The 12,297-nt window shown below is 43.7% G+C and overlaps 1 protein-coding gene across 1 annotated transcript in view; it reads right to left on the bottom strand.

The window, feature by feature from the left end:
- The window catches only part of LOC143929829 (alpha-2-macroglobulin-like protein 1), a 142,993-nt gene extending 135,803 nt beyond the window's left edge, over positions 1-7,190 (bottom strand). Inside the window, exons 1-3 of the mRNA XM_077453805.1 lie at positions 7,135-7,190; positions 5,311-5,512; positions 1,796-1,952 (exon numbers count right to left, since the gene is read on the bottom strand). Of these exons, the coding sequence (XP_077309931.1) occupies positions 1,796-1,952; positions 5,311-5,512; positions 7,135-7,190 (415 nt within the window). The remainder of the gene's footprint in view (positions 1-1,795; positions 1,953-5,310; positions 5,513-7,134) is intronic.
- Positions 7,191-12,297: the final 5,107 nt, after the last annotated feature.

The following is a 12,297-nucleotide window of genomic DNA, read 5'->3' as shown; positions in this document are numbered from 1 at the left end:
GATAACTAAATAAATAAATAATAAAGCCAAACTCCTGTACTGAAATGGCTTACTCCAATTTCACTGCACACTATGAGCATCCCACAGTGTGCATTAGAAGCTTCAGCATGTCGAATAGAGCCCATCTCGTTTCCTGGATGAAGGATATCCAGTATTTTCTAGCCCTTACCACTGAAACCTGACAGTTTGTGGCCCACCCCTTCCATTCTTTCAATTTCAGTTATTTCAACCATGGAAGCTCAAGGCTCAGGCCAAAACAGGTTCACTTTAAAGCCAGCCCCAGAACACCATATATTCACCTTTTGTTGGCCTCTGTTCAGATTTCAGGAAATAAGAGTAAAGCCTCATACACACGATCGGACTTTGTACAAACTTTTCCGTGGACTTTTGTACAAAGGGCGTGGTCCACAAGTTTGTATTGCATACACACGGTCAGACTTTTTGACAACAAACACGAACGTAGTGACGTCACAACGCACTGACGCCACTTCAAAAGAGGACGTTCAATGACTCCAGCGCCACCTTTGGTCAACTTCTGTATTGTAGTCTGATCTTTTGCATTGGTTCTGAGCATGCGTGTTTGTACCTTGTACAAAAGTCCGATGCTTTTGCGTACACACGGTCGGACTTTGCTCCATCGGACTTTTGTTGCCAGAAAGTTTGTCCGTTCGCACAGCCAACAAAAGTCCGATGAAAAGAGAAAAAGTTTGTCCGATGGAGCGTACACACAGTCGGATGTTGCTCCAAAACAGCTAATTTGCATGTTTGTTGTCAAAAAGTCCGACCGTGTGTACGGGCCTTAATACCAGTAAGGCCGCGTACACACGAGAGGATTGTCCGTCCTACTAAGTCCGTCAGACAATCCGACAGACAGTCCGTCCTACTTTTGAATGAACGGACTTGACCACACACGATGAACAGACAGTCCGTTGAAAGCTTGCGCGATGACGTGTACGGCACGTACGACGGGACTAGAAATACGACGTCCAATACACTGCAATGCAACCTTCGGCCGTGTAAATCCTTTCTGAGCATGCGCCATACTTAGTCCGTCCAACTAGCCTACTCATGAGCGGACTGTCCGCTGAAACCAAAGTTGGATGGACTGTATTACGGAAATTCCGAAAGACTTAGTCCGCCAGACTGTCCGCTGAAAAAGTCCGCTGAAGCCCACACACGAGCGGACTGTCCGCTGAAACACGTTTCAGCGGACTAAGTTGGACGGACAATCCTCTCGTGTGTATGCGGCCTTAGACCTCCTCTTAGTAAGACAGCACTGGTTCTTGTTCATTGGCCACTTAGACACCCAGCTCCATCACATGGGGACAGGAAGTGAGTCCTCAAAACCCTATGTACACTCATTCACCCCACAGGGTGTCATGGACTCCTAAGGTTGCCACCTCATCCCTTTAAAACCACATATTACACATATTAACTACCCAGGTTTCTTTGGCTGATGATCAAGGTGGTATTTCAACTGACTTGGTGAAATTAGCCTCAGAACCTGTGTAATTCATATGTGTTTGGGTTTGAAGGGATGATGTGGCAACCCTATGGAACCCCCCCCCCCCCCCCAGAGGAGCATCACATCAGGTAGGACTCGCAGTACAATGCTGCAAATGATGCAATGGATGTCACTGACCTGTTTTTCCACAACCATTTGTATTTATGTTGTAGAGAATAAACTCATCATTTCAGTCTGCAGATGTCTATATATGTCTTTTTCTAAACAGCCCAAAAAAGTATAAGTTTTGAGAGATCTGACCATCCCTCATGCCCTCATGGCCTCACTCACTTGCTTCATCTTGCATGTATATCGGTTTGTTTCTCTGAGCCAAGCAGGCTGAACGCGGGGCATCAATCACGGCAGCTCTTCGATTCGCCACATTAACCTTGTTACCAGTAGCCAAAAAAGTGAAATAAGCCTGTGTCTTCTCACCAACTTCTGGCACCTTAAGAAGAAGAAATGAGAGTTCCTTTAAACACCTGGGGTATGTATACAGTGTGTTATATGGTAACTACCACTTGTATATAATATGAAAATCTGTTTGAGGCCAAACTTCACCATTGTTAAATGCTCTGTCCTTGTTAAGTCCAGCAATGTCTTGCAATTTGGCATTTAGGTTTGACTGAACTATTAGCTAATATATACCTAATACTCTGAGAGCATCAGCGCCCAATCCTATGGCGAGCTGGGTTAAAGAAACAGAGAAGAACACCTGCATAAGAAGACTTGGTTAGTAGCAGACACACCCTTACTTGACTACCATATACTAGGCAGTAGGCACATGGGTTGGGGAATGGTTGCCCCCATTTGATGCATCTCGCACAAATATTTTATTCCTTGACCCAAAGCCTATAGCAGTGATGGCGAACCTTGGCACCCCATATGTTTTGGAACTACATTTCCCATGATGCTCATGCATTCTTCAGTGTGGCTGAGCATTATGGGAAATGTAGTTTCCAAACATCTGGGGTGTCAAGGTTCGTCATCACTGGCCTATAGGGTCATGTCACCGGTGCGAACCCATTGGTAACAACAGGATCAATTTGGCCAGGTTCACCCACCCAATACATTAACCACTTAAGGACCAGGCCTCTTTTTCAGATTTGGTGTTTATATGTTTAAAACAGTTTTTTTGCTAGAAAATTACGTAGAACCCCCAAACATGTTATATTGTTTTTTTTTTTCTAACACCCTAGAGAATAAAATGGCAGTCATTGAAAAAAAAAAATTTCACACCGTATTTTTGGAAAAAATTCACTTTTTTGAATAAAAAAATAAGACAACAGTAAAATTAGCCCAATTGTTTTTTATATGGTGAAAGATAATGGTACGCCGAGTAAATTGATACCCAACATGTCACGCTTCAAAATTACGCCCGCTCGTGGAATGGCGTCAAACTTTTAGCCTCAAAAAGCTCCATAAGCGACATTTAAAAATTCTACAGGTTGCATTTTTCGCATTTCAGAGGAGGTCTAGGGCTAGAATTATTGCGCTCGCTCTACCGATCGTGGCGATACCTCACATGTGTGGTTTGACCACCGTTTTCATATGCGGGCGCTACTCACGTATGCGCTCGCTTCTGTGCGCAAGCTCGTCGTGACGGGGTGTTTTTAAAAAAACTTTTTTTTTCTTATTTATTTTAATTGATTTTATTTATTTTTACACTGTTTAAAAAAAAAAAATGGATCACTTTTATTCCTATTACAAGGAATGTAAACGTCCCTTGTAATAGAAAAAAGCATGACAGGTCCTCTTAAATATGAGATCTGGGGTCAAAAAGTCCTCAGATCTCATATTTGGACTAAAATGCAACAAAAAAGAAAAGAAAAAATGACATTTAAAAAAAATATACCTTTAAGAGGTATGGGCGGAAGTGACGTTTTGACGTCGCTTCCGCCCTCCTATGGTATAGAGATGAGTGGGAGCCATCTTAGCCTCACTCGTCTCCATACCCAGCTAGCGAAAGGACCCGATCGCCTCCGCCGCTACCGACGGCTCCGGTAAGCGGCGGAAGGTGCGGGAGGGTGGTGGGAGGGGGGATCTCACGGCGAATCTGCCGCAGAGACCACCGTTATCCTACAGCCGACTGGCGCCTGAAGAGATGGATATCTCGGTTGTGGCAGCAGCTGCTGCCGTTACCGAGATATCCCTCTTCAAATATAGGACGTACATCGGCGTGTGCTGGTCGGTAAGTGGTTAACATGTACATTAACCTACCTCTATGGAATCTTCCCTCAACTAGCCTGGTATGCTGAAAAATCGTCCATTGCTGGCAACCGTGTGACAGTTTACTGTCCCATCTAGTAAATGAGTGACTACAAAGAGTCAACAAGTAAGTGGTTTCTTAGCCCTTGTACACACGGTCGGACATTCCGACAACAAAATCTGTCGGATTTTGTCCGACGGATTTTGTCCGAAACTGGTGTTGCATACACATGGTCGGACAAAGTTGTCGGAAAATCCGATCGTTCAGAACGTGATGACGTTATTTCAGTTACGACGGGACTAAGTTCAGGCTAATAGCCAATAGCTTTGGTCTAGGAATTTGATCTGAGCATGCGTGGCACTTTGTCCGATTGGAATTCTCTACACATGATCGGACAAAGTCCGATCGGATCATGTTATCGGAAAGTTTTATAGCCCAGCTCTAAAACTTTGTCCGTCGGATATTCCGACGGAAACAGTCCGATGGAGCCCACAAACAGTCGGATTATCCGACAACAAGGTCCGATCGGACATTTTCCGTCCGACATGTCCAACCGTGTGTACAAGGGCTCAGACTGAATCAGCCTGAAAGAAGTGAGCTGTGGTGTGCCATTCATTTTAAATGGCACCCCAATGCACTAAGGCCATTATCTTCTCCAAAAAGGACCAGATGTGGTTTTGGCAGAGCTAGAATAGGCTAATGTATATAGGAAATAAGCGTTCATCCAACAATGAATAAAAACCATGTGATCAAAAGTCAATATGTTCGAAAAATATAGAAAATAAAATATAAAAATAGTGTAAAAAGTCAGCCGACTATCCCTGTCGGCTGACATTTGTGTGAGCGTGTATAATCTCTATAGCTTGAGATCCAACTGTTCTGGTACATACTAGCTCATTATGCCTTTTCCTTTGCAGGTAGAAAAAAAAACACATCAGTGGGTATACAACCGCTTTAAAATGAGCACTTTTGATTTTTCATGTTCGTGTCCCATAGACTTTAACGGTGTTCGTGTGTTCTTCTGAATTTTTTGCCTGTTTGGTATGTTTTGGTGCAAACCGAACCAGGGGGTGTTCGGCTCATCCCTACTTGGCGCCAAATTGTTTTCTATTGCATAGTATTGTAGTATTCCCTGTAAGGCACATTGACAGTTCCCTTACCATAAGTCTCTCTTTGCACCCATTGATGGGGTTGGCAGGAGACAGACAGTTGTGCACAATGTATTAGAGAGGGATGGTGCCTTACGGGAAGTATATGTGTTAGTTGGCACCACCCCAAATTAAAATGTAAATGTAAAAATACATGAAAGAATCCTCTCTCTACCCCCAGCCACCCATGCTGCATTTAGGGGAGCATTGAAGGAAGCTGGCGGGGCTCAGTGTGCTGGGGAAATTCTTTGACTTGTCAGTACTGGAAGAAGAGAAGACATGTGGTGTACAGCAGGGGTAGAGTACACCTTCACACTTTATTGCAGGGTGATGTTGCAAGATGTTTACGCTCCCTTAGCGGTGTGTCTATAAATGGTGGGATTGTATATAAGGTTATACAGTATTAGAATATTGAGTTTTTGTACTGTAGCTAGAAGGACATGACTTACGGTGAATTCAGTGCATTCATAATGATCAGAAGTGTCTTCTTCGCTGACAATGTTCAACTTTACAGAAAAATATTCCAGGTGAACCTCGATTTTGACGGACAATTCACTCTTCAACCACGTGCAGACTTTGCTTTGGGATCCGCTGGTCAGTTTGAGTGGTGCGATCATCATATAGTCACATTTAGGGCCTGGGGGTACAGTGCTGTAAAAAGAATAAGAAATTTTAATTTGCCCAAAAAAATTCCCATTTGGTTCATTTTTTTGATCAAACTTTTTTTTTTTTTTGAGAAACAGGCTGTTATTCATCCATGGAGCAAGGTGTGAATCTTGTCTTAAAGCCTATGTCCGGGAAAAGATGTATCCCTGCACCCTCAAGGGCTAAATGCTTATGTAGTCTAGAGGAGAATGAAAGCATTAACATACCCGATCCTTTGCTCCCCTGGCACATGGCGCTCCTCCACAATCTGGACTGTCCCTCGGCGTCATCATGTCCAGTGCAAAGCCTTGGATCCTGCATTGGGCTTAATGAAGTCAGGACTTTAGATCACTGGAGCATGGAGGAGAACACACAATGGGGACTGGTCTAGTATACACATTATGATCTTTACAGCCTCATTAGATTTAACAATAAATACTATGTAGTATAAGAGCCCTGCTTAACAATTTATTCAACTGGTCTCCAGTCAGGTGGACAGTGCACCATTAGTTGAACTCCCCCTCCCCCCCAGTGCAGAAGAGCCTATAGAGCAGTGATGGCAAAACTTGGCGCCACAGATGTTTTGGAACTATATTTCCCATGATGCCCATATACTCTACAGTGTAGTTAAGCATCATGGGAAATATAGTTCCAAAACATCTGGGGTGCCAAGTTGTGCCATCACTGCTATAGAGTATACTGTATACATGCTTTAGCAAATACAGGTGCTTTGGTAAAAAAAATATGTGTTTAGTCTATTTTAAAATGTAACAAGCATATATAAAAAGCACATTTTAAAATGTGCTATACCCAGAGAGGTTGATTTACTAAAACTGGAGTGAAAAATCTGGTGCAGCCCTGCGGAGAAACCAATCAGGTTCCAGGTTTTATTGTCTAAGCTTAACTGAAGTTGGGAGATTATTGTTTACCATGCACAGTTGTACCAGATTTTGTTCTCTTCAGTTTTACTATATCAACCCCATAGTGTTTAACAAGCCATCTGACTTGTTTCTGCTAGATGGCTGTGTGGCGCCTTGCTTCTACCTCCGTGGTTGGTGTGCGTTCCACCAATCTGACCGGAAACTGACGTGGAGTATTGTCACCAGGTACCACCTCAACGTATGTTTCCTGATTACGTCTTCGGGAAGTGCTTCTTGAGGACTTAATCACAAAACGTACGTTGAGGCAGTACATGGTCACGATACTCCACATCACTTCCGATCTCTCTGGTTGTTTCCAGCCGGGTTGGTGGAACGAACGCCAACCACGGAGGTGGAAGCAAGGCGCCACACAGCCATCTAGCAGAAACAAGTCAGCAGCCCCAGTGCCGTGTAAAGGCACATCCACATGTAAGCGGCCATTCGGCTTTTACTTTTTTATACTACTTTTTAATAAATAGGATTACGCTATGGGTTTCCATTATTATTTTTTACATATATCCCAAGCTTAAACTCTGAGGAGGAAGGATTCCATACATCTCCACGTTGTACCTATGTGTGCAGGCATTATCCTGCCAAAGCGTCTTTTGACTTTCTTTTTAATTAAAGAGGTCAAATCATTCTGGTAAGCAGATTAATTACCTAGAACACGTTGGGTATCGTTATAGTGTTTGTTGAAGGACTACTCACTACTTCTTTGGAAGATTATCTACACAGAAGAATTTGTTATAGATCACTATGAACATTCTGTTTGGGACTATTCACTTTTTCAAATAATAATCATGGTTGTCTATCACGTCATTGGATCAATTAAGTCAATTAATTTATCTATCACATGTATGAACTTTAATCAGTATGTTTTTATTATTCATGTTATTGGTATATAGATTTATTTACTAATTATTCTAATGCGCCCTCTGTACACTGCACAAACTACATTTTGAGTATTTCCTATACCAATTTATGGGAGCAGCTTTGTTGTTGTTTTTTTATTTATTTTTTATAAATAGGCATGGAGTACACACCACACTTTTTGATATATGCCCTATGTCCTTTTATCTTATTTCATTATAGTGTCGAAATACAGCTTCCTGATTATGTGGCCAGAGTAAGCCACGTGTAATGCCAATGTAATATGTTACATAATATTTTGACCAATAAGGACCCAATTGTCTATACATGAAAACGCCAGGCATCTCCTCTTTTCAAGTACCTCTGCTGCTGCCACTACCCATTTTTTGAGGTTAAGCTCCATTACCTTCAAACAAACTGGGATCCCACTGCCTTCGGCATGGGTTACTCGGGAAGAACCCCATCAAGCATTGAGCACAAACACTTTCTTTATGGAGGGAGATAACGATATGCTCCATAATCTAAAGATACAGGTTGATTGATCCCTGCTTGGGCTTCTTGCAACCTTCCAGATATGAGTATTGGCATGTATAATATTATTCTTCTGAACCATCCTATAACCTCTTTATCACACCAATACTACTCTCGCCAGATTTTATGATGGTGCCATTCTATGCATGAAGGTAAAAAGCCTTTTGTGTGCAGCAGCCCCCCCCCCCCCACCAATCGAGCCCCATCTCAATCCAGTGATGTGGAAGAGATCAGCGAGTCCCGCTACTATAATCACAGCCAGTGATTCAATGAGGAGAGAAAGGGGTCAGGGCTGAGCCATGCTCCGTGTGTGAATGCAAGCTGTTTGTTATGAGGGCACTCGGCAGGAGGGAGGGGCCAGGAGCGCCACCGAGGGACCTGAGAAGAGGAGGATTGGGGCTGCTTTGTGCAAATAAACTACACAGAGCAGGTAAGTATGACATGTTTTTTTTTTTTCTTTTTTAACAAATTCTGGACCAGCCGCTGCAGTTGGCTCGGCTGGATGAATCGATGTCGCCTTACGGAGTCCACGACAAATTGTATTCACTTCAGAACCGATCAGTCTCCAGGCCCAGGCCAATGATTTCAATCATTGGCCTGGACCTTGTGATCGGTTCTGGTGAATAAAATCCTTCCCCTACCTGTGTAAGTGTAAACACGGGCAGGAAAATTATGTCACTCCCTGTCACAGTGTCACCCAGTGCAGTGTTCATATTTTTCTTTGATCACTGCACTGGTGTCATTTGTGACAATAATCAGTGTTAGGGTACTTAATAGTAGGCCCAGACAGGTCTAGGGACCCCCCTAAGCCCCCCTAAAAAAGTTTAACCCCTTGATCACCCCCTTTTACCAGTGATCACTGTATTAGTGTTACGGGTGACGCTGGTTAGTTATCTTTTTATAGCATCAGGGTACCCATCGTATATTACCTAATAAAAGGTTTAACCCCCTGATCACCCATCAGTTAGGGTCTGCGTCACCCCAGGCAGCGTCAGATTAGTGCCAGTAGCGCTAACACCCATGCATGCACCATACACCTCCCTTAGTAGTATAGTGTCTGATCAATATATTTGATCTGATCAGAACTATATTAGCATCCTTAATAGTTTAGGGTTCCCAAGACACAGTGTTAGCAGGATCAGCCCAGATACCTGCTAGCACCTGCGTTTAGTCCCTCTGCCCAGCCCAGCCCACCCAAATGCAGTATCAATTGATCACTGTCACTTACAAAACACTAAACACATAACTGCAGCATTTGAAGAGTCAGGCCTGATCCCTGGGAATGGTAGCATTTGAAGCAGTCGCTGACAATCAGGTGCTCTTTTTTCCTGTAAGTCGCGCTAGTGTACCAGTAAATTCAGAGGCCAAAATGTCCAATGAAAGGTACACTAGTGAAGAGGCCTACACATTTCTGAGCCTGACAGATGAGAATAAAGAGGAAGTCATCCATCTGTCCGATTCAGGCTCAGAACACGAACCAGTAGACAGCAGAGGCACCGTGACAGATAGCTCTGACGACAGATTTGTGGTCCCTGCCAAGGTCAGGCATACCTGACCCCATTTTTCTGCTGTTGTTGAGATGAAAGAACTGCAGGGCTCTCGTATAGAGTAGAGAGACAGTACTAGTGCCGCTCATCCTTTTGGTGAACTGGCAAGCAGTCGGCCTAGTACATCATGGTCATATATCCAGCATTACAGTATCACGTGGTGAGGTGGCGAGTCCCATAAGTGCAGTTCAAGCTGGTGAAGTGGCTAGCACAAGTAGAGTCCCGCAGCCACCAAGAAGACAAACACAGGCCCGTCGAGCCCCTGCTGCATTTGCCAATCCGAATTGGGAGCCCACCACTTCTTCAGCACCCGTACTTCCCCCATTCACTGGCCAAACCAGAATTCAGGTGGAAATAGTTGATTTTACGTCACTTGATTTTTATTCACTGTTTTTCACAGAAGATCTCTATAGATCTGTTGTGGACCAAAGCAATTTGTATGCTGGTCAATTCATCGCTGCTAATCCCCAGTTGACCCTTGCCAGAGATTGGAAACCAATTCCGAATTCCAAATTTAAGACCTTCCTGGGCCTATCCCTTCTCATGGCCATAACTAAAAAGAGTGAGGTGTGGTCATATTGGTCCACTGACCTAATTCATCATATGCCCGTGTTGTCTGCCTCCATGACCAGGACACAATATGAGCAGATCTTGCGGTTCATGCATTTCAATGACACTGAAATCTGTCATCCTCGGGGTGACCCACGATACGATTGGCTCCACAATATTCGGCCCCTTGTACACCACTGCAACCAACAGTTTGTAGCCTTGTTTACTCCCAATCAAGTTGTCTGCGTTGACTAGTCCCTGATTACGTTTTCTGGCCGCTTGTCTATCAAACAGTATCTTCACAGCAAGCTTGTCAGATATGGGGTCAAGATGTATAAGCTCCGTGACAGGGAAACAGGTTATACATACTGATTTATGGTTTACGAGGGAAGAGATAGTCACATGGAGTCCGGGAACTGCCCAGACTACATAGGGAGAGCTGGTAAGATTGTGTGGGACTTAATGTTACCTTTATTCGGAAAAGGGTACCACTTGTACTTGGGCAATTATTACACAACGTGCAACTTTTTGGTCACCTTTTTGATTGTGGAATTGGCGCATGTGGCTCCGTGATATCTAATTGCTGGGGGTTCCCCCAACGGCTTGTAGAATCCCGACTTAGATGAGGGGAGAGAGCCTGCTTGAAATGTAATAATTTGTTAGTAGTGCAGTGGAGGGATACACAGAATGTTTTCCTTCTGTCCACGCAGATACGACTATTCAAATTTCTACAGCAACTGGTGTTGTGGAGAAACCCCTCTTTGTCCATGAATACAACCTTTACATGGGAGGGGTGGACCTCAACGATCAGTTGTTGGCACCATACCTAATTGCCTGTAAGGCCAGAAGCTGGTACAAAAAGTGTCTGTATATTTATTCCAATTGACTCTGCTGAATTCTTATGTGCTATATAAAGCTTGAGGATGAACGGGATCCTTCCTTAAATTCTAGAAAGGGATCATCACAGCCCTTCTGTTTCCAGACGGTGCTGTGGCACACCTTCCCAACACAAATGCAGTGAGCCGGCTGCATGAGAGGCATTTTCCGTATGTCCTCCCTGGTACCCATACCCAAAGAAATCCCCAAAGAGGCTGTCATGTCTACAGGAAACGCAGACTTAGGCGTGACACCCGCTTTTTTTGTCCCTCCTGTCCTGACCAACCTAGTCTCTGCATCAGTGACTATTTCGAATGCTACCACACACTAGTGCAGTATTAGCATAGGGTACAGCAGTACACAGTCCTAGGGCACAAAGGGTCTCGAAAAGATGAGGGCCATCACATTTTGAGAGACCCTAATCTGGAACGTTTACAGTTTACAACACAAAAAATAAAAAAGCCAAAAATAGTCGTGGTTTTATTTTTCCACTCTCTATTGTTCGTTCTGTATTGTTCGCTCTCTATTGTTACTGTGTTTTAGAACTGTAATGTTTTATTTTTACTATATTTCATTGTATTTGCTTTGCAGGTACTGCCTTACTGTTATACTGTAATGTTACTTTGTTTTATTGTTAACCATCATTTGCTTAGCAGGTATGCCATTCAGCTGCAGCATGGGTTTATTTATTCTGACAGCAACAATGTTTGCTCCCATGATACATAAAGCAGTGACTCAAGTGCTGTAGGAGTTAAAAAAAATAGTATAGTGTATATCCCGAAGCATGGGGCAGGGGTGGAGGAGTGATTTGCTCCTAACATTAGGGGCGGATTGCCCCCATGCGTCGGCATATATTTTGTAGGCAACAATTGCGTTAAAAAATCAAGAGTTAATGTTTTATCGTTACCATTGTTTGCTTTTCAGGTACGCCATTCAGCTACAGTGCTGATTAATTTTTCTTGACAGCAACAGCGTTTGTTCTCACAATACGTAAATCAGCGACTCCAGCACTGTAGAAGGTGATTTCACTACCACAGTTTAAAAAAAAAAATGGTGCATGTATGCCCATCAGTAGAAGTGGGTGGATGAAGGGTGGTATTCTAATGCACTGGTATGTTCCTGGACTTTGAGTGGTTATACCAGAATGATGCCTGCAGGTTTATGTATCATCTTGGTATCATTCTTTTCAGCCAGTGGCCATTAGCCTCTAGACTGCTTTTACAAGCAGTGGGAGGGAATGCCCCCCCCCCCCATCTTCTTCCATGGTTTTCTTGGGCTCTCCTGTCCCAACAGCGAACCAGAGAATGCAGCTGGTGGTTCTGCCAGCTGACCATAGAGCTGATCGGAGACCAGAATGGCTCCAATCCCCTATATGGCCTAAGAAACCAGAAGCTACAAGCATTTCATAACTTAGGTTTCACTGGACATAAACAGCGCCAGTGGCAAATTGGGAAAGCATCTTATCACATTGATCTTGGTGTGGTCATATGCTTTGAGG

This window comes from Lithobates pipiens, unplaced genomic scaffold, assembly GCF_037356315.1.
Source record: "Lithobates pipiens isolate NorthernLeopardFrog02 unplaced genomic scaffold, aLitPip1_a1.2 Scaffold_25, whole genome shotgun sequence".
NCBI classification, from domain to species: domain Eukaryota; kingdom Metazoa; phylum Chordata; class Amphibia; order Anura; family Ranidae; genus Lithobates; species Lithobates pipiens.
The sequence above is the reverse complement of the archived record's forward strand: the minus strand, read 5'-3'. Positions and strand labels throughout refer to the sequence as shown.